General features: G+C 42.7%; 1 protein-coding gene and 2 pseudogenes across 2 annotated transcripts in view; 1 reads left to right on the top strand and 2 right to left on the bottom strand.

Moving 5' to 3' along the window:
* The window catches only part of FAM149A (family with sequence similarity 149 member A), a 204540-nt gene that overhangs the window by 36065 nt on the left and 144711 nt on the right, over window positions 1-23764 (bottom strand). For both annotated transcript variants that reach the window (XM_063920796.1, XM_063920797.1), the window contains exons 3-7: window positions 13128-13260; window positions 8174-8316; window positions 4064-4186; window positions 1158-1337; window positions 755-942 (exon numbers count right to left, since the gene is read on the bottom strand). In XM_063920796.1, coding sequence (XP_063776866.1) covers window positions 755-942; window positions 1158-1337; window positions 4064-4186; window positions 8174-8316; window positions 13128-13260 — 767 coding nt within the window. The remainder of the gene's footprint in view (window positions 1-754; window positions 943-1157; window positions 1338-4063; window positions 4187-8173; window positions 8317-13127; window positions 13261-23764) is intronic.
* LOC134943845 (5S ribosomal RNA) lies at window positions 15136-15254 on the bottom strand (annotated as a pseudogene).
* On the top strand, window positions 16670-16788 carry LOC134943832 (5S ribosomal RNA; annotated as a pseudogene).

The raw sequence follows: 23764 nt of genomic DNA, 5'->3' as shown, positions 1-23764 counted from the left end.
CATAAAGATTAAGATTTTATATTCATTTCATACTTTTGGCAAATTTACATAGGCCTACTAAAAATACTGCTTTATAGTTCCCCGACAGTTTTACTAGCTAAAAGTATTAAAAATCAGTTGAAAAGAAAATAACGTCACATTAGAAATGCAACAAAAAAAGAAAAACAAGTCTAGAAAACAATAGTTGATAAAAAAAAACCTGTAAATGAAAATAACAATTTTGACCCTTTTCTAAAATTGCTTTTAGCTGCTTTTGGATTGTATTTATAAAAGAATGTACTGTAAAAAGTGTTTTATAACCTGGAGAGAGACGCACAATGCCCCTAAAGGGGGGTACACATGTAGTGATTTTTTCTCCATTTCGAGCAATCTGACTAGATTGCTTAGAAAATAATCATACATCGCTCCGTGTATATGCCCCATAGCGTGAGCGATGTGCGCCCTAGCGCGTCACTATCGCTGACTCTAGATTGCCCTGCATGCAGGCACAATCTAGTCAGGTCGCTCACTTCACCATTTAATTTTAATTGGATACCGCTGGTATCAGGAGCGTGCATACCTGCGCTAATTTCAAACTGAGCGTGAGGTCCACACATTTTTTGGGGGACAAAATCTTCCACCTAATTGAATATGCCCCTAAGTGCGCTCACCGGATCCTGTATTAATATGTTTGTTGCTCTGTGCTAGGATAATGGCTAGCATAAAGCTATCTTATTAAACCTGTGTATCAGAGGTGAAACATTATATACTGTACCTGTAGCATCCTCCCACGATTTAATGATTAGTTCTTGCATGGACTCTGCAACACTTCTCCAGGTGTCATCAAAGGCTTCTGCAGCCACTGCGTCTATGATGCAGTCATTGGGAGAGACGGGGGGTATACCACGCCATGACTTCTTTTGGCGAAGCTGAGCTTTGCTCGGGTCCAATCCCTCATCATCACTAGTAGTTAGAGAAGATTTCATTTTATTATGCTTAAAGGTATTTCACCATGCAGCCTTTACTAGAGAAAGAAAGTCTGAGAGGGCCTGCTGCAGACTCAGGTCAGCTCTACTGCTATTAACCCTCCTAGACTCATTATCAATAAATAGGCACACAATAAATACACACTAAAGACATGTATAAGCCAACGGTAACATAGAAAAATGGTTATTTACTGCTCTCTGCTGTCATAGGCGAGATATTCCTCAATACTGCCATCTGCATCATAGATCTCTTCCTCCAGGAATGAATACACTGAAAACTCAGAACCCAGAGAACTTGTGCTGGATGTGGACTCGTCAGTTCTTTGCAATGGCGATGCTGCAGGAACTAGCCGTGACCCAGAGACACAGAGCCTGCAATACATTACAAACAGGACATTTTTAAAGAGGACATTTTCAAGTTCAGCTTTTAAAACATGGAATCAACATCATGGCAAGTGTCAGTGGGTAACGTACTTCTGCATACCTCCCAATTTTCAGCGGGTCATCCCCATTTTTAGGGGACTTTCCCACCTGCTGGCCACGGTGTGCCGCCATGGGGGAAAGTTGGGTGGGAGCACTGTCACTGCTGCTCTGTACAGCACAGCAGAGCAATGCATCAATGGAATAGAGGCCGTGCGATGCGCATGGCATCTACTCATAGAGCACTAGTGTTCACGCTAGGCAGTTTTAGCAGGGTGCCGCACCCTGCCCGATTTTTTAAGGGCAAAACCCGCCCTGCCCTTTCTGCGGCGCCCTGCTAAAACTGCCGCCCGCTTCCTGCCCTCACAGCATGTAAAGATGCCGCTCGCATGCGCGCGGCATCCATTCACGCTGAGAGAGCGCTTGGGGGAAGCCCAGCACCTCCGCCGGCTGCACACGCCCCTTTTATTACTCGTGATGACCCCGCCCCCTATTTTGCATGGCCGTGCCCCCTTTTCGGCGCGCGCGCGGCACGCTAGTGCCCCTCTAGAACCGGCGCCCTGCCCGGCCTGGATTCTAGAGTGAACACTAGAGCACGAGTACCTGGGGGCTGTCCAGCATCTCGGAGAGTGCTGGGCACGCCCCACATTGACGTATATGGGGGTCTGCCACAAGGCCATGACCCTTCACAGCAAGGCCCCATCCCTCCATAGCAGAGCTCCACCCCTTTCATGCTGGGAGGTACAGCATGCTTCTGAACCTTGCAGCTTTTTGGATGAGGACTGTAGCACATGGGCTATTTATAAGCCAACATTTTCCGGACACAAAATAGCAGCCTCCATGGTACATATGATACTGCATTAAATGGGGAAGCACAAGCACCATTTCATGGGTGCATGATGATTACTCAGTTTAATATGATTGCTGAGATTTTCTGTTGCGTTTTAAAACCTGTGTGCTGCAGATCTAAGGGGGAGATTTATCAAAGCTTGGAGAGAGTTAAGGGGGGTATACACGGGAGAGATGTGTGCTGAGCGAACCGCTCAGCACACATCTCTCCCTCCGCTCAGCACAGCGCGATGTGTGCTGAGCGATGCGGGGGGAGGACGGGGGCCTGCATACAGGCTCAATCTAGCAGCGGCGATAGCGATGTGCGGGCCCGCGCATCGCTATCGCTGAGGGGGCTACACACGAGTGATCTGTGCTTAAAATCTAAACAATCTAGTCAGATTGCTTAGATTTTAAGCATGGATCTCTCCGTGAGTACCCCCCTTTATAGTGGAAAGAGATAAAGTACCACCCAAACAGCTTCCAACTTTCAGTTATCAAACACAGACTGTAAAATGACATTTAGGAGCTGATTGGTTAGTACTTAGTACTATCTCTCTCCATATACAGACTCACACACAGATATACCAGTGTCACATATCAAAATAATCAGCACAATCTCCTGGTGCAACCTCGCCACATTACGCTGCAACTAAGATGCATTTTTGTCAAAAAAACAACACCTGACGCTAGTAGAGTTGCGCAGGACCTGGCGGCTCATCCGTAGCAGGCATTGTGCGCTGCATGGCGTATTGAGGCTAGATGTATGAGGATGCATCTGTAAATCCTAAATTATTCAAACAGGTAAGAATGCATAAAATATTAATACCAGGGATAAATTTGCCAGTGTTACTCTGCAACACTCTGCCCAGCACACGCAAACATAATCAAATTCAAAGCAACTTCAACTACGTAAGAACTTTGTCTCAGGTGGAGGAACAGAGCACCGTCAAAGAAACTTTCCTATCAATGCCGGAGTTTTTGACAGCTAATATAATTACAGGCTGCTCCATTGCATCCCCTTTCTTCTTAGATTTCTTGTTCAATTTGCAATATTCCATCGGGTGGCTGCATATTAGTTTTGTGAATACACATTTTGTTTAATGCCAAAGAACATCCCCCACCCCTTTTCTCCAGCAATGCAAATGCCTATCTCACAATGCATTATGCTACTTCTGCTGGTACACCAAGGGCCTAATTCAGTCTGGATCACTAGGGAGACAGAAATTACAATCGTCTCAAAACTGCTACTGCTGAGAATCACATGTGAGGAGCCGCCCTGAATGGTAAAAGACGGCCACCGATGTGATCGCAAATCTGCGTATGTATCAGCAGAACTGCAATGCAAATGCAAAATCCGAGTATCATCGACCGTTGTGGATGACCCAGGGCTACTCAGAATAATTAGAGTGCATTGCACCGGCGCCACGTCTTTAATCGCAAGCAATTGCAGCTGACGTCAGATACATGCCCTGAAAACGGCCGTGACCCGTCTGCGTTTTTCAAACCACACCCCAGAAATGCCATGTTAACACCCACAAACGGTCATTTTCTGTCAATTAAATTGTGATTGCATTCCCTTAGGCTGTAATCGCATTTCGACCATCGCACACACACAATGCGTTCTCAGAGCATGCGCAGTCTGACGATGATCACCCGATGTGCAATTTTGCAAATGAAGGTAAATGAGGCTCCATATGTGTGACATTACAGATTTAGATTCAACGTTCTCCCTAAAATATCACCTAGGTAGAGATTTCCTTAGTGGCCTTAGTTCTTGGTTCTCATTATACTAATGTGCAGATCACTTAGCCATATCCAATTACAGATAATAAAACAAATCTCCTTACTGTTTCAAGGAATTAGAGCTCTCAACAATACTTTTGGGACTTGTAGATGAGTAATTTGAAGTCTTGCTCTGAAAATGCTGGAAGCCTTCATCCTTTGGAAAAATAAGTTGGTTTCCCAATATTCTAAAAGACACGAGCAGAAACCTTTAGATTTAGTAAGACACATCTGAAATCTGCTTGAGGCTCACTATAAAACACTATTTACAAGTGTGTGCAAAGTAACACAAACAGCCAGCATTCCTCTTTGTTCTCACTGCACCTGCTTTGCTTGGCAAATGGAGTATGGTAGCTTCTGTGCAGGGATGCACCATACTTGCCCACTCTCCCAGATTGGCTAGGAGGCTCCCAAAAATCAGGTGGCACACCCGACCCCACAAAAAAGTGGGAAAGTTTTCCAGACTGCCGCCACCCCCAGCACATAACCCCCCCACCCCTCCGTACTAGGTGATCTCGGCATTGTGTAGAGGGGGGCATGGCCACAAAAACGCAATTTTGCCTTCTAAGCTACTTAGCATTTTAACAGAGTCGGCAGTATAACGTGAAACGTGCTATCACTGTCCACATAATGAATGCTTTCTGATTTTTGTACACTTATGTCAAAATCCTTGTCTTGAAGTAGTTTGGGGACTACAGGAGCCATGGAGTATTGAGGAGTGCGGAGGAGTTTGAGCACTTTAAAAACATATCTATAAAGTCTTAATCTCTCCGTGTGTACAGTATGTCCACGGCGATACTGATGCGCAGCCCCGCGCGTCGCTATCGCTTACTCTAAATTTGGCATTCGCGCTGTGTGTTGAGCAGGGTGAGAGATGTGTGCTGAGCGGTATGTACTAGATTGCTCAGCACACATCTCCTCGTCTGTCTCTATGGGCAAGATGTAGTATCATGTAACTACATCTCTGTGCTGAGATATCCTGCTTCACCGCTAATCACATAGATGTCTTAGTGCAGGAGAGGTGTTACAGTAATACACCCCTCCGACAATCTCTTTCCCATCTATATCTTATGTATGTGCTGTATATATACATAAGCCAAATAATGATTGTGAGGTCTAGGAAAACAGTGATTTCTCAATACAATATCACATGGGCAAGGAAGCCCGGCAGCGGCTTGGCATGTAAGTAACCATAGCACCATTCTAAGATGGCCTGCCCATCACAAATGCTGGCTTCTAGCTGTACGAGTAAATATTTTACGGAGGCTCAGTAATGGGGCTCAAACCAGTAGTAATATCACTAGCACTGGTCTATGTTACTGTGCGCAAAACGTTCCCAGAAAAGCACTGCGCAACCACCGCGTAACTTCACGTGAACCCGCTCCACACTCCTAGTCCCACTGAATTGGTGAGGGCCACCGCACAGCCACAGCAAGCGCCAGCCAGCCCTAGCACGCCCCAGCCCCAGAACAGCAGCTGCGTGCTGGTAAGTGAAGTGAGAGCAGCTGAGGGATGGGCAGAGAGAGGCTCACTGTCAGAGACTGAGGATCAGAGGAGAAGAGGTTACAAGGCAGGCAGCAGCACTGCAGGCAGCAGGTAAACAAACTATAAATTACTATCATGATGATTAATTTACCATTTGTTTGTTATTGTGCCCACCCTGGTAATTGTAATATAAGGCAGTCCTGTCCACATTCCCCCCCCTACCATAAAAAAAAAAAAAAATCCTATAGTATACTTAATAAAAGCAAAAAAAATAGCGAGGGGGGGTTCCCGTCTGCCGTTGTAAACAACTGTATGGTTCCTTCTAAGGAGTCATAACTTAGGTCACTTAGTCATACCATCTAACTTAGTCTTAGGGTATTAGGGTTAGTTTAGGGGTTTGGCTGAGGCTATTCAGTTTGGGTTAGGATATTAGAGTTAGTCTAGTGGTTTGGGTTAGGTCATTAGGGATAGGGTATTAGAGTTAGTGTATTAGGGTTGGTCTAGCGGTTTGGGTTAGGGGTTAGGTATGATGGAGGGGGTCCCCAAACTGATATCTTGTCTAGGGCCCCATGAGGTCTAAATCCAGCTCTGGGTGTTGCCCACAGCAACCAATCAGATTCTGTCTATCATTTTCTAGGAAATGATAGCTAGAATTTGATTAATTGCTATGGGAAACACCACCACTTTTCATTTTTAGAAGCTGTAGTAATTCTTTTCTAATGAGTAAGAGACCACATGTTAGATCCTGTACAGATATTTACTAAGCCTTAAGGCCCGTAAACACTGACCGATATATCGTCCGTTCTCTTGAACGGGCGATATATCACAGGTCCGTCGGCCAGTGTGTACGGCCGATACGTCTGTGAACTCCGTCGTTCACAGACGTATCGCGTCGGTCCCGAAGCACAGCCGACGACCTATATATCTACCGATATACTGGCGCGTCGCTGTGTACCGCCCGTATATATGCTGCGGCGGCCGGCGGTGATTGACAGCTGAACTGGGCGGGCATGTGTACACGCCCGCCCAGTTCATGACGTCAGTCCTCGATGGATCGGGCAGTGTGTATGCTCAACACACTGCCCGATCCGTCCATAGATATATCTGCCGATCAATTGATCGGCAGATATATCTTCCAGTGTGTACCCACACTTAAGGCCCGTACACACTCTTGAACAGCCGATATATCGCGGGACCGTCAGCCAGAGTGTACGTCTGATACGTCTGTGAACTCCGTCGTTCACAGACGTATCGCGCCGGCCACGCAGCACAGCCGACGGCCAATATATCTACCGATATATTGGCGCGTCGCTGTGTGTGTACGGGGCGGTCGGCCGACCGCCCGTACACATGCTGCGGCGGGTGGCGGTGATTGACAGCTGAACTGGGCAGTTCATGACGTCAGTCCCCGACGGATCGGGCAGTGTGTATGCTCAACACACTGCCCGATCCGTCCATAGATATATCTGCAGATCAATTGATCTGCAGATATATCTATCAGTGTGTACCCACCTTTAGACAGAGCTAAAAGTGGATGGAGATAAACTATTAGCCAACCAGCTCCTTACCGTCATTTTTCAAACACAGCCTGTGACATGGCAGTTAGGAGCTGACTGGCAAACATGCAGCTAACTATGTAATCTCTGTGATGGATAAGGCCAGGGAATTTGCACAAACTGACTCAACCATTTGTTTCATCTTTCCATCCTTTGTATTGCCAACGGTCCCCAGCATTACAAGATGCACAGGCAGGCTCAATTCATCCAGTAACCAATTTAGGGGTCTATTTACTAAGCCTTGGATGGAGATAAAATGGATGGAGATAAAGTACCAGCCAAACATCTCCTAGCTGTCATTTTTCAAACCCAGCCTGTAACATGGCAGTTAGGAGCTGATTGGCTGGGACTTTATCTCCATCGACTTTATCTCCATCCAAGGCTTAGTAAATAGACCCTTAGTCTAAAGGTGTGTACACACCGTGAACTAAATTTGTAAGATTTTGACTATATACTATAGTATACTATAAATATTAAGGAAAGTTAGTGCACATCTCAAGGTGTTAGGCAGCTTGCGATACCGATTTGATACCGATGCGCACTCCCGCGGGGTCAGTATCGTAAGGCTAGATAGACTATGCAGGCAAGTCAATCTTGACTATCTAGTGTACGATCTAGTACAAAGTATAGTCAAAATTGGCACTTAGTCAAAATCGTACATAGACAAACTCGAAAGTACAGATAGTCAAAATCGGTACTTCTGGGCTCTGGGGGAGTTCAAGGGAAATCGCATAGTCAAAATCGGGCATAGCAAGGATCTCACCGTGTGTACACACCATAACAACTAGACCAAGTAAAATAAATAAAAACAAATAAAATATAAAAGAAGCTGTGCAGAAGTGCTAATATTCCTAGTCACCTAGCTAAAAGTGAGTATAGATGGTAGGGGCTTTTTGTGATGAATTCAATGAAGTTCCTAATAGACTGCCCTCTTTACCCCCTGCTCGCAGTGTCCCCCAGCTGGATGAAAGAAAAAGGTTAGTATTTCCATAGCAAATAAAGCCAACATTTTTATATGACGACCATTCTAATAAGCACTTAATTATGCTTAAAAAATAATTGTGGAAAGAACATACAATCATGAAAAAAAAAATGTCAACACATTTTCAAATAATTCAATACAGGATGTATTACCTAAGGTGAAGAGATCTCTTGGTCCAGTCCTTACACTCTGCTTGCAGGTTCTTATTCTGAGAAGTCACGCTGTCTTCAAACAGCATCTCATCAACGTCCCAGAATAGTTGATGAACTCTCTGCGTGTTGGCTTTATCAAACTCCTGGCAAGGGAAGGACAGAATGAAAAATTTTCCAGCAATGACATATAGATATTTGATTAGTGTTTTTTTCTGTAGGAATCATTTTTGTTTTCCACACAATTTCACTAATCACTGTACATGCACATACATATCAACCACTGTAAGACAATTCAGTTTGTTTTTATATTGTTGACAATTTGTTTATTTTGATTATGTTTTACAATTGGGTCGATTCAATTAGTCGTAATCATCTCGCGCCCACGAGTAAATGCGGCTATATGATGTACTTCCAGTTGCACCGGACTCACTGATTTATTGTTTACAGGCCAGTAAGGCTGCGTACAAAATTCAGAGAGTCCAGGGCGAAATGGGCCGCAAGGAGCACGAATTCAGCTGCCCTTGTCAGTGTTCCTTTGCTATTGCGTACAGGGGCAATTTAATCTACCCCAATGTATGCCATAAAAATAACATAAATTTGGATCCTTGCTCTCTTACACCCAAGTTTTAGGATTTTCTTGGGGAGTAGAAGTGTTGCTTATTAATATAACTATTATTAGATCTGCTGTTAAATAGAACTGCAACTACTAGGTAACACACTTTTTACACTAAACAGTTTTGGCCCTTATTATTAATCGGACACAACTCCAAATGTGGACAGATCTTGCCGATATCTGTAAACTGTGCCACAGAAAGAAATTAGAAACAGCCCACATGGACAGATATTGTTAATGTGGATGGATTGATCAGTCCTTTGATGGAAGGATGGATTGATCAATCTCTTTGTGTGAAATAGGCGTTTCTGGGTGGCAATAAGGCAGTTACCATGCAAACACACAACAGATCCATTTTGTGCGAGAGTCATGAGTGTATATAGGCTGGCTCATTTGGAGCATGAGGACGGAGACGGTACACTTGTTACCAGGGTTGGCTGTTACCAGGGTGGCCACCTTGGTTTAAACTAGCGGTGGGCAAAATAATTTTTCAAGCAGACAGACAGTGGCAGACAGTGAAACGCGTTGGTGGAGGAGCTGGGCACTGCACCTTTACATCTATTGAAAGGACAAGCTAAGTAGTCAGATAAAGGAAATCTTCAATTGTGGTTTGGATACATACAAATGGACCTGAATTCAGTTGTCAGGAGAGATGGCGTGCATTAGCAGAGCGAAGAGGTCGGGTGGGAATGTAAAGAGATATTAGGTCAGAGATGTCAGAGGGAGAAGAGTGGGTGATGGCTTTGTAGGTGAGTGTGAGAAGCTTGAATTGGATTCTGAATGGGAAGGGTAGCCAATGAAGGTCCTGCAAGAGAGGAGATGTGGATGTAGTACGTTTGGTAAGGAAGATGAGACGGGCAGCAGCATTGAGGATAGATTGAAGTGGAGAGAGGCATTTTTGAGGGAGGCCAGATAGGAGGAGGTTGCAGTAGTCCAATCTGGAGATGACCAGTGAGTGTATGAGGGTCTTAGTAGCATCCTGGGTGAGAAAGATGGAGATGTTTTTGAGATGGAAATGGCAGGTTTTTGAGAGGTACTGAATGTGTGGTTTGAAGGAGAGGGAGGAGTCCAGGATTACTCCAAGACATCGCACTTGGGTGCTAGAGGAGATAGTTGTGCCATCAATGGATAATGAAACTGTGGGAGGTGATGAGGTATTTGAAGTAAGATTGTTTAGAGAGGGTAAGGGCAGCAAAGTAGGATGAGAGCATAAACTTGTAGTGGAGGAAGTCGGCCTTATTGCGTGATTTCCTCCACTGTTGCTCAGCGGTACTTGAGCATTTTTGCAGATATCTGGTGCATTTGGTGTGCCAGGGTTGAGGTGTCGATCTGCGAGGGTGAATAGTGGTTGGTGGGGCGACAGAGTCAAAAGCAGAGGTAAGGGATGCATTGTAAAGGGAAGTAGCTTGTTCAGGGCAGGAAAGAGAGTGAATAGGAGAGAGCAGTGAGTCAAGTCAAACAGGGAAGATAGGGAAGTGGTGTCAATAGCCTCAATGTTAAGCTTAGTGATGGTAGTCTTACATGGTAAAGATGGAGAAGCAGATAGAGATAGGTTAAAAGTGAACAGGTGATGGTTAGAGAGGGGGAACAGGAAGTTAGAGAAATCAGAAAGATCACAGCGGTGAGTGAAAACCAGATCCAGTGAGCTTCCACTCACATGCGAGGGGGAGGAGGCCCACTGGAAGAGAAGAAGTGAGGTTAAGGAGTTTAGAGGCAGGTGATTTTGCGGGGTTATCGATAGGGATGTTGAAATCACATTGTATGTTTTAATATGTTTAGTCATTGTATGATTTATTATGTTTAGTCTATCTACATATATTCAGATGTAATAGGAATAATGGGGGTCATTCCGAGTTGTTCGCTCGCTAGCTGCTTTTAGCAGCATTGCACACGCTAAGCTGCCGCCCTCTGGGAGTGTATCTTAGCTTAGCAGAATTGCGAACGAAAGGTTAGCAGAATTGCGAATAGAAATTTCTTAGCAGTTTCTGAGTAGCTCGAGACTTACTCACAGATTGCGATCAGCTCAGGCCGTTTCGTTACTGGTTTGACGTCACACACACGCCCAGCGTTCGGCCAGTCACTCCCCCGTTTCTCCAGACACTCCCGCATTTTTCCCTGACACGCCTGTGTTTTTCCGCACACTCCCAGAAAACGGCCAGTTTCCGCCCAGAAACACCCACTTCCTGTCAATCACACTACGATCACTTCAACGATGAAAATTCTTCGTTCGGGCGTGAGTAAATCTACTAAGTTTTGTGCTAAAATACTTAGCGCATGCGCACTGCGTACCATGTGCATGCGCATTTTTGCCTTAATCGCTCCGTTGCGAAAATCGGCAACGAGCGAACAACTCTGAATGACCCCCAATAAGCAGTTAAAAACTGGTTTTATTGAAAGATGTTAAATAAATCATATCAAAGCCTAGTAATTTTCACTTGTTAATGTTAGAAAGCATTGAAGCATGGTTGATCAAGGTTTCTAAAACATAGCAATGTTTCACAATTTAATATAATATGCAGGGTTCAATTTTTTTCATTAAAACATTAATGCAAAAGAAAATTGGTTTAGACCAAATAAAAAAAAGGTTTACACAAAAAAAAAAAGTTTTCTATTTTTTGTTAAAAATCTGTTGTTTACCAATTCTGCTTGTTAATGACGGATCTCTTGCACCCAGCATAAGGGAAGTGTAAATCTCGATACTAGGTACGGGAGTGGACGCCTTCCACACAAACAACACACAGGGAGGGGGAGGGGGATGCAAATCCCCACCCCTAAATTTCCCCCCAGCACACTAAAAATTACCTGTACCCATACCTGAACCTATCTGGTAATAGAAATTCAGAAAATTAGTCACACATGTTTGCAAACGCATGTTTAGCTGCTGAGCCACTTCACGGCTTCTCCGATATCAGCAGTCCTAACACTACATAATAGCAGTGCCCACATAGGGCCATGTAATTTGTCACAGTAGGCCTCATGATAAAGGCTATTACAAAAACACATCCAGATAGAGAGCTAACTTACCCGGGAGCCACCCCCAGGAGCTCCCATTGGCACTACAAGGAACAGCATGCCTTCCAAATACTGCTCCCATTCAATGCCTCTCACACACATGCAGACAAACAATGGCAGTTGCTCCTTCCACACGAAGACGGGCGGATAATCATCATAGACATGCCGATCTTGTCAGCATTCTTTTCCTCCGATGCCGGCACTTATCTGGGATTAAGCTTCTGGTGCCTCAGGCACCTGAAGCATTATCTGCGATAAGGGGCCACTGAAGCATCGATAACACATAGGATTAGGTACTTATTCCTGATCCCATGTGTTTTCTTGCGATCACGGGCCCATTTTGGGCCGATCAAAACGGCCTCTAACTGGATACCGCAATAATGACCATTGGTCATTAATTGCGGTATTAGGCCATTTGGATCGTCTAAAACGGCATCGGGGCAAACAGGATACCGCCGTAAGGGGGTTATTCAGAGATGAAAGCATATGGCTGCATACGCAGCCAGATCTGCGTTCATCTCTGCACATGCTGGGGGCCGCCCAGCAGAGGACAAGGCCACCTCCTGATGAGTTCACAATCTAATTGGGAACACATCAGATCTAAGGTTGATCCCGGGCAGCGCAGTGAGGTGGTCGGCAGCCATTTTTTTTTATTGGAGTGAATGCCTTCACTCGCCCTGTCCTCTTCCCCCCCCCCCCCCAATGATGCATCACCAACCCGAAAAGTGCCCACCGCTGTCAATCACATTGCTGTCGCATCCATCGGGGATGCGACCGTAATGTCTGAATCCGCGCAGTGCCCGCTGCGTATGCGCAGTTTGCCGCTACCAGCAAACTGTGCTGCGTGCCGCAACTGCGGCTGGGTCTGAATGACCCCTCAAGTGTTAAATCTACATCTCCAAGCTCCCGTACACCAAGACAGCTGCCTATTCTGTCTTGTGAACACAAGTGGCAAATTTCTTAGAACTTTTAGAGATGTCACATTTGGTTCAAAAGTACTTCATCTGTTACCCTTACAACAATAAATGTTATCTTCCTACAACTACAGTAGATAGATGATCTGTGTGGTAACCTAATAATGGCCAAATCCCTCTGTGTATGGGAGTAGCTGACCACGGCTGTAGTATGTACCCTGTGAATAGAAAGTACAACTAGCCATGGCTGGTGTTAATGCTGTGTGTACATGCAACAACAGATCTGACTCCGCTACTCTGGGGCCTGTGAACATCTCCTGAAAGAAGAAATTCTTAATACCATCATCTATCTACAAATGTAATGTGTGCCCTACACCGTATCCCCTGTATAAGATAGCAATGAGAAGGAACATACATCATCTCTCCAGGAATAGACAGAGCTCCTCTCAGTGGACAGTCCAGTAGTATAGCTTTGTATCCCTGACCAGGAGTTATTTAGGTCTGTTGGGGTGGTTTGTCCGCTGGAAGACAGAGATGAAACCGATTCACTGTGAAGGGATTAAAAGAAAGAAATACATTTGGAATTTACTATGTGCCATTTAAAAAAAAAATAATCATTATCTTATATATATTATCATATATATATATATATATATATATATATATATATATATATATATATATATATATATATATATGTGGAAGGGGGGGATAGGGGTACCAGCGACTTACAGTGTCTAATGAAAATGAAAATAAATATGAAGAATATAGCAGGATACGGTTTCCCAAAAAAGAATAACAAATTTATTTATACAATTTAGAATAAAATACAGGGATAAAAAATGGATATAAAAGCTGGATAGTAGGAGTAATAAAAAAAAAAATATAAAAAAGATTATATATGAAAGTAAATGCAGTTGTGCTAGAACCCTAAAACACCTAAAATCAGTAAAAACAATTTTCTACTGATAAAAGTAAAAAAAAAAAAAAAACAATGATGCTTATCTTTGAGACTGGAGGGTCAGTGGAGGTGTACCCTAAAAATAAATGCAGTTGTGCTAGAACCCTAAAACACCTAAAATCAGTAAAAACAATTTTCTACTGATAAAAGTATGTAAAAAATAAACAATGATGCTTATCTTTGAGAATGGAAGGTCAGTGGAGGTGTACTCAACGCGTTTCGTCCTCAGACTTCATCAAGGGGTGGAGGACTAGTGTGCGAACACTTCTATTTATACCAGTGGTCATTAAGGAAGGATGTCTATGACATCACTTCCTGTTAGTGTTTAACATTAAAAATTCTGACACAAAATGTTGTTACAAATATAGGGAATGGATGCTGTTACTTATAATAAGTTAAAATGTGTTTTTAAAGTGCAAAACGAGAACTGTACATGGGGAAATGTTGATAACATTATAAAACTCGTGAAGGACGCATTCCGCGTCACTTCCGCCCCACTTCCTGTGTCCTTTCCGTCCCACTGCGCATGCGCATCGGGCGCCGCTTCCGGAAACAAAGTCCACAGAGTTACATAGTTCTTGCCCTTCATCCGGTTGGGCGTGGGAATCCTTTTGCCAATCTTCCGGCTGGGCGGGTCTGTGAGGTCTTGTCACGGCTGCTTCCATCATCTCCATGGTGATTTGTAGTTTTAAGCTGCAGTGATGCGGCGGCCATCTTTGGAGTGATTTTGTATATATTTTCAGCTCCTACTGTCGCCATCTTTGAGGGGCCTTTGGATAGCGGACACATCCTCTTATTTGGAGTGCGCAAGCAGCTCAGAATAAATAAAAATAAACACAAAACGCACATGTTAATATTTGTATATATACTTAGCTTAAAAAGACAATTCTAAAAAAAGGGGTAATCCATATGGATATGTAAATTGCGTGGTGGACAAAAAACGATTGACATGTTTTATACTCAGACTAAACTTTTAGTGCTGTTATTGTTTTCTGGATGCTAATAAACCTTAGTATTACTTATGCAGAGAGTATTATCTATTAAATATTGTTTGGACCTTTCATTTAGACACATAGTATATTTAGGAATATTTTAGGTAAAAAGTGAGTATTTATTGTAGGATATTACATGAATATATACCAAAGATTTAAAATAAATAAATAAATATAATAAATTGATGAACTGGTGCAAAGTGATTGGGAATACATGATTGTAATAAGTGAGAGGGGGAGGGGTTTGGAGTAAACTTTTTTGAACACTCCTGTGATGGTGGATACGAGGTGTCAAGGTGGTGTATAAAAAATATATATATAATAAAAATATAAAAATATATAATAATAAAAGTGAGGAGTATATGGCTTTGGTGAAACTGGTATAATAAATATTACAGTACTGTGAAGTGTGAATATACATGTGTCAATATTCCCTTATAGTATTGCCGTTACGAGTTCTCTGGTCTGCCCTTATACAGTACCCAATCTTCTCAAGTGGTTACCCACTTGGTACTGATTGGGCCCAACACTGCTTAGCTTCCAAGATCGGACGAGATTGGGCGTGTGCCAGTGCGGTGTGACTGTATTCATTGGCGAAATGACTTATTCACACAGTAACAGGTTTTTATTAGGAATATATGACACTCTATCTTATGAATTAACAAGGTGCAGGGTGCCAAGTGGAATAAAGTAAAATGTACTATACACATCCATATTGCTTGCTTGTCAATGCCTTCTTCACAAAAAGGGTGCGATTTCGTATCCTTCATTGAAGCCAAGAGGATGTGTAGTTTTTAGTTGAAAAATCCAGAACATTTCTCTCTGGGAGAGTTTCTTGGCCAAGTCTCCACCTCTATCGCCACTGGTCACGTGTTCGATGGCTTTGAAGGACATCTCTTCTGGATTTGAGTTGTGTTCAAGTAGGAAATGTCTATAAAGTAGGTGGGTTTCCAGTTTATTCTTGATACTCCTCACGTGCTCTTGTATTCTGATCTTGAGAGTTCTTTTTGTCTTTCCCACATATTTTTTGTGGCATGTGCATTCTATTAAGTATATTACCGATGTAATGTTGCAATTCATAAACTGTTTAATTTTAAACTCCTGGGTGCCGTCTGTTGTGCTAAAGGTTTTTCTGTTAGGGTTGAGATATTTGCAGATATTACAGTGTCCACATTTGTAGGATCCAGTACATTTGGGTAAGGTAAATAGGTTATTTTCAGTAGGTAATTCCCGTAACATGCTGGGTGCAAGGATGTCCTTAAGGTTTCTTGATTTTCGAAACACGAGTTCTGGTTGGGTCGGGAGGATTTCCTTAAGAAAATCAAGAAACCTTAAGGACATCCTTGCACCCAGCATGTTACGGGAATTACCTACTGAAAATAACCTATTTACCTTACCCAAATGTACTGGATCCTACAAATGTGGACACTGTAATATCTGCAAATATCTCAACCCTAACAGAAAAACCTTTAGCACAACAGACGGCACCCAGGAGTTTAAAATTAAACAGTTTATGAATTGCAACATTACATCGGTAATATACTTAATAGAATGCACATGCCACAAAAAATATGTGGGAAAGACAAAAAGAACTCTCAAGATCAGAATACAAGAGCACGTGAGGAGTATCAAGAATAAACTGGAAACCCACCTACTTTATAGACATTTCCTACTTGAACACAACTCAAATCCAGAAGAGATGTCCTTCAAAGCCATCGAACACGTGACCAGTGGCGATAGAGGTGGAGACTTGGCCAAGAAACTCTCCCAGAGAGAAATGTTCTGGATTTTTCAACTAAAAACTACACATCCTCTTGGCTTCAATGAAGGATACGAAATCGCACCCTTTTTGTGAAGAAGGCATTGACAAGCAAGCAATATGGATGTGTATAGTACATTTTACTTTATTCCACTTGGCACCCTGCACCTTGTTAATTCATAAGATAGAGTGTCATATATTCCTAATAAAAACCTGTTACTGTGTGAATAAGTCATTTCGCCAATGAATACAGTCACACCGCACTGGCACACGCCCAATCTCGTCCGATCTTGGAAGCTAAGCAGTGTTGGGCCCAATCAGTACCAAGTGGGTAACCACTTGAGAAGATTGGGTACTGTATAAGGGCAGACCAGAGAACTCGTAACGGCAATACTATAAGGGAATATTGACACATGTATATTCACACTTCACAGTACTGTAATATTTATTATACCAGTTTCACCAAAGCCATATACTCCTCACTTTTATTATTATATATTTTTATATTTTTATTATATATATATTTTTTATACACCACCTTGACACCTCGTATCCACCATCACAGGAGTGTTCAAAAAAGTTTACTCCAAACCCCTCCCCCTCTCACTTATTACAATCATGTATTCCCAATCACTTTGCACCAGTTCATCAATTTATTATATTTATTTATTTATTTTAAATCTTTGGTATATATTCATGTAATATCCTACAATAAATACTCACTTTTTACCTAAAATATTCCTAAATATACTATGTGTCTAAATGAAAGGTCCAAACAATATTTAATAGATAATACTCTCTGCATAAGTAATACTAAGGTTTATTAGCATCCAGAAAACAATAACAGCACTAAAAGTTTAGTCTGAGTATAAAACATGTCAATCGTTTTTTGTCCACCACGCAATTTACATATCCATATGGATTACCCCTTTTTTTAGAATTGTCTTTTTAAGCTAAGTATATATACAAATATTAACATGTGCGTTTTGTGTTTATTTTTATTTATTCTGAGCTGCTTGCGCACTCCAAATAAGAGGATGTGTCCGCTATCCAAAGGCCCCTCAAAGATGGCGACAGTAGGAGCTGAAAATATATACAAAATCACTCCAAAGATGGCCGCCGCATCACTGCAGCTTAAAACTACAAATCACCATGGAGATGATGGAAGCAGCCGTGACAAGACCTCACAGACCCGCCCAGCCGGAAGATTGGCAAAAGGATTCCCACGCCCAACCGGATGAAGGGCAAGAACTATGTAACTCTGTGGACTTTGTTTCCGGAAGCGGCGCCCGATGCGCATGCGCAGTGGGACGGAAAGGACACAGGAAGTGGGGCGGAAGTGACGCGGAATGCGTCCTTCACGAGTTTTATAATGTTATCAACATTTCCCCATGTACAGTTCTCGTTTTGCACTTTAAAAACACATTTTAACTTATTATAAGTAACAGCATCCATTCCCTATATTTGTAACAACATTTTGTGTCAGAATTTTTAATGTTAAACACTAACAGGAAGTGATGTCATAGACATCCTTCCTTAATGACCACTGGTATAAATAGAAGTGTTCGCACACTAGTCCTCCACCCCTTGATGAAGTCTGAGGACGAAACGCGTTGGGTACACCTCCACTGACCTTCCATTCTCAAAGATAAGCATCATTGTTTATTTTTTACATACTTTTATCAGTAGAAAATTGTTTTTACTGATTTTAGGTGTTTTAGGGTTCTAGCACAACTGCATTTATTTTTAGGGTACACCTCCACTGACCCTCCAGTCTCAAAGATAAGCATCATTGTTTTTTTTTTTTTTTTTTTTTTACTTTTATCAGTAGAAAATTGTTTTTACTGATTTTAGGTGTTTTAGGGTTCTAGCACAACTGCATTTACTTTCATATATAATCTTTTTTATATTTTTTTTTTATTACTCCTACTATCCAGCTTTTATATCCATTTTTTATCCCTGTATTTTATTCTAAATTGTATAAATAAATTTGTTATTCTTTTTTGGGAAACCGTATCCTGCTATATTCTTCATATTTATTTTCATTTTCATTAGACACTGTAAGTCGCTGGTACCCCTATCCCCCCCTTCCACATCCTAATCTTAAGGCAACTTATCACTGCCGAATTTTTAGGGGTTAGCTGACACCTTACATTTTTAAAGGAGTGTCTTTAATTACTGTATTACCACTTTATAAATATCTGTTCACATACACCTGTGGCGCCGTACCCCCACTATCCAATATATATATATATATATAGAAGCTGTGTAGTACGGCACTCAGACGCTGGTGAATGAATTAAGTCCAAGCCCTGGATAGCTGTCGTCAACGTTTCAATTTAATAAAAAATTTTTTCAAGACATACAAAGTAAAAACATAAGAACACTCACCTTATAACCCCTCACCACAAGTGCTCATTGCGCTGGCCGAAGCGGGGACCGCCTCCCGCCGGAGTCCGTCGGGCGGCAATCTCCCGTCAGCTGTGGCGCAGTCTGATGACGTCATCACGCTTAACGTGATGCACGTCGGGTGTCATGGAGACCGGCTGTAAACAAATACAGATGGCTATAATGGTTTTCCTGATTTGTCTATATAATTTATATATGTTAGTTTTCACACTAATCTCTTTATGTTTCTTTATTCGGCCCGTGACGTAACAGAACTATCAACATAATCCAACTATTAATGCTGCATATTAGTCTTAAGTTGATCATAGATCTATTCAGCACTTAGTTTTATGTGTATTCCTGTAGGCATATTACAGAGATGCAATCAGCAGTTGGTATTTGTATATTCTTATTTGTTTACAGCCGGTCTCCATGACACCCGACGTGCATCACGTTAAGCGTGATGACGTCATCAGACTGCGCCACAGCTGACGGGAGATTGCCGCCCGACGGACTCCGGCGGGAGGCGGTCCCCGCTTCGGCCAGCGCAATGAGCACTTGTGGTGAGGGGTTATAAGGTGAGTGTTCTTATGTTTTTACTTTGTATGTCTTGAAAAAAATTTTTATTAAATTGAAACGTTGACGACAGCTATCCAGGGCTTGGACTTAATTCATTCACCAGCGTCTGAGTGCCGCACTACACAGCTTCTATTCACATCCCCCTGCATGCGGAGGAACAGTAAGGGCACCGGACCAAACAGCCAGCCATACCAGTGAGTGCCAGATCATCACATAGAATATATATATATATATATATATATATATATATATTATATATATATGTATATCCATCCAATGGGGGTGTCCCGCACACTCATCAAAAAGTCCATCTTTGGGGTGCATTACACAGATGATCCCCTAAACGGGCGATTCTGGTACATAAGAATTCCAATAAGTAGGCACTCTCCAGTCCATAAACATGTGCTTGAACATCATTTTAATTTATCATACTCCCAAGGTTGCAAATGCAAGGCTTCATTGTAGATGCATGTAGACAGAAAAGCAGCAACGTTTCGGTCCCTCCGGACCTTTGTCAAGCATGTCACCAGTACAAGCCACCAACATAGCACTACAGCAGAGTCATTACAGCGGAAGTCACATACCTGTTCCCTGGATGCCTCTTAAATACCCCCAGCTCCAGTGGACAGCATGGTATTCAGTATTGTGTCCAGCGTGCGTTCCGCCAGCGCCGGACCCGGCGTGCATTCCACTGCCGAATGTACGAACCCGGAAGTACCAAGTGTTTCCAGTTCAAAGGTAATCCAACTAGATTAACTAGCGCTGAATAGCGTACCCATCAATACAACATTTAAACAAACTAATCGTATCACCATATCAAGAGTGTATTAGGACTAATAATTAACGCTTATGAGGTACTAATACTAATCAGTAGACACTCCCCATAGTACCCAAATTAGAATGGCTACGTCACTTCCATCACCTAGGCAACGCAGCCACACACACCAAATCCTATACCTGATACCTCTTACCAAATAGTACAAAGAATGCTCAAATACCAATACTCACAGTGGACATCATAGTCCTTCCCTAACAGGCCACAAAGAGCTATATTTCTAAAACCATGGGCCCACCGGAACAGGGGCATTTAAGGGCTATCCAGGTAAAACATACCATCTATCTATCTATCTATCTATCTATCTATCTATCTATCTATCCAAAAGACACATTTAATAACTACAACAAAACAACATATAAAACACACAATTACAATATATCCTGGGTGGGCGATGTGACCAATAAACAGCCCCATGTCAGCACACATGTACACCCATGTATACACAAAAAAAATATTCTGTGCCCACAAGGACAGGTACGTCAATTGCTGTTTGTCTGAGGACAGGGCGCATGTAGCCCCGAAACGTCGCATCAATAAAAAAGTTTTATTGCTTTACAAGACCTGCAGTGCCGCACCGTGTTAGACTCCCGCACCAGGGCATTCTTCACAAGCCAGATAGATATATATATATATATATATATATATATATATATATATATATCTGGCACAGATATTGTAGTTTTGCACTGTTGGCCAAAGATGGTCCTCCCTGTGAACATCAAGGTGCAGTCTTATCTCCATTCATAGGAGATAGTCAGCAGACTAGACGTGTGCATAGAAGCAGGAGAAGTGGAAGAGATCCTGCGTACATCATGTAGACATTAGAGATGAGCGGGTTCGGTTTCTCTGAATCCGAACCCGCCCGAACTTCATGGTTTTTTTCACGGGTCCGAGCAGACTCGGATCCTCCCGCCTTGCTCGGTTAACCCGAGCGCGCCCGAACGTCATCATGACGCTGTCGGATTCTCGCGAGACTCGGATTCTATATAAGGAGCCGCGCGTCGCCGCCATTTTCACACGTGCATTGAGATTGATAGGGAGAGGACGTGGCTGGCGTCCTCTCCATTTAGATTAGAAGAGAGAGAGAGAGAGAGAGATTGACCTGATTTACTGGAGCTTAGGAGTACTGTAGAAGTGTAGAGAGTGCAGAGTTTACTAGTGACTGACCACAGTGACCACCAGACAGTGCAGTTTTATTTAATATATCCGTTCTCTGCCTGAAAAAAACGATACACACAGTGACTCAGTCACATACCATATCTGTGTGCACTGCTCAGCCCAGTGTGCTGCATCATCTATGTATATATATCTGACTGTGCTCAGCTCACACAGCTTATAATTGTGGGGGAGACTGGGGAGCACTGCAGTGCCAGTTATAGGTTATAGCAGGAGCCAGGAGTACATATTATATTAAAATTAAACAGTGCACACTTTTGCTGCAGGAGTGCCACTGCCAGTGTGACTGACCAGTGACCTGACCACACTGACCACCAGTATAGTTAGTAGTATACTATATTGTGATTGCCTGAAAAAGTTAAACACTCGTCGTGTGACTTCACTTGTGTGGTGTTTTTTTTTATTATTCTATAAAAAACTCATTCTGCTGACAGACAGTGTCCAGCAGGTCCGTCATTATATAATATATACCTGTCCGGCTGCAGTAGTGATATATATATATATTTTTTATATCATTATTTATCATCCAGTCGCAGCAGACACAGTACGGTAGTTCACGGCTGTAGCTACCTCTGTGTCGGCAGTCCATCCATAATTGTATACCACCTACCCGTGGTTTTTTTTTCTTTCTTCTTTATACATACATACTACTACATCTCTTTATCAACCAGTCTATATTAGCAGCAGACACAGTACAGTACGGTAGTCCACGGCTGTAGCTACCTCTGTGTCGGCACTCGGCAGTCCGTCCATAATTGTATACCACCTACCCGTGGTTTTTTTTTCTTTCTTCTTTATACATACATACTACTACATCTCTTTATCAACCAGTCTATATTAGCAGCAGACACAGTACAGTACGGTAGTTCACGGCTGTAGCTACCTCTGTGTCGGCACTCGGCAGTCCGTCCATAATTGTATACCACCTACCCGTGGTTTTTTTTTCTTTCTTCTTTATACATACATACTACTACATCTCTTTATCAACCAGTCTATATTAGCAGCAGACACAGTACAGTACGGTAGTCCACGGCTGTAGCTACCTCTGTGTCGGCACTCGGCAGTCCATCCATAATTGTATACCACCTACCCGTGGTTTTTTTTTCTTTCTTCTTTATACATACATACTACTACATCTCTTTATCAACCAGTCTATATTAGCAGCAGACACAGTACAGTACGGTAGTTCACGGCTGTAGCTACCTCTGTGTCGGCACTCGGCAGTCCGTCCATAATTGTATACCACCTACCCGTGGTTTTTTTTTCTTTCTTCTTTATACATACATACTACTACATCTCTTTATCAACCAGTCTATATTAGCAGCAGACACAGTACGGTAGTTCACGGCTGTAGCTACCTCTGTGTCGGCACTCGGCAGTCCGTCCATAATTGTATACCACCTACCCGTGGTTTTTTTTTCTTTCTTCTTTATACATACATACTACTACATCTCTTTATCAACCAGTCTATATTAGCAGCAGACACAGTACAGTACGGTAGTCCACGGCTGTAGCTACCTCTGTGTCGGCACTCGGCAGTCCGTCCATAATTGTATACCACCTACCCGTGGTTTTTTTTTCTTTCTTCTTTATACATACATACTACTACATCTCTTTATCAACCAGTCTATATTAGCAGCAGACACAGTACAGTACGGTAGTTCACGGCTGTAGCTACCTCTGTGTCGGCACTCGGCAGTCCGTCCATAATTGTATACCACCTACCCGTGGTTTTTTTCTTCTTTCTTCTTTATACATACATACTACTACATCTCTTTATCAACCAGTCTATATTAGCAGCAGACACAGTACAGTACGGTAGTCCACGGCTGTAGCTACCTCTGTGTCGGCACTCGGCAGTCCGTCCATAATTGTATACCACCTACCCGTGGTTTTTTTTTCTTTCTTCTTTATACATACATACTACTACATCTCTTTATCAACCAGTCTATATTAGCAGCAGACACAGTACAGTACGGTAGTTCACGGCTGTAGCTACCTCTGTGTCGGCACTCGGCAGTCCGTCCATAATTGTATACCACCTACCCGAGGTTTTTTTTTCTTTCTTCTTTATACATACATACTACTACATCTCTTTATCAACCAGTCTATATTAGCAGCAGACACAGTACAGTACGGTAGTCCACGGCTGTAGCTACCTCTGTGTCGGCACTCGGCAGTCCGTCCATAATTGTATACCACCTACCCGTGGTTTTTTTTTCTTTCTTCTTTATACATACATACTACTACATCTCTTTATCAACCAGTCTATATTAGCAGCAGACACCGTACAGTACGGTAGTCCACGGCTGTAGCTACCTCTGTGTCGGCACTCGGCAGTCCGTCCATAATTGTATAC

This window comes from Pseudophryne corroboree, chromosome 1 (assembly GCF_028390025.1).
Source record: "Pseudophryne corroboree isolate aPseCor3 chromosome 1, aPseCor3.hap2, whole genome shotgun sequence".
In the NCBI taxonomy this organism is placed as follows: domain Eukaryota; kingdom Metazoa; phylum Chordata; class Amphibia; order Anura; family Myobatrachidae; genus Pseudophryne; species Pseudophryne corroboree.
This window is presented reverse-complemented; position numbering and strand designations above follow the sequence as displayed.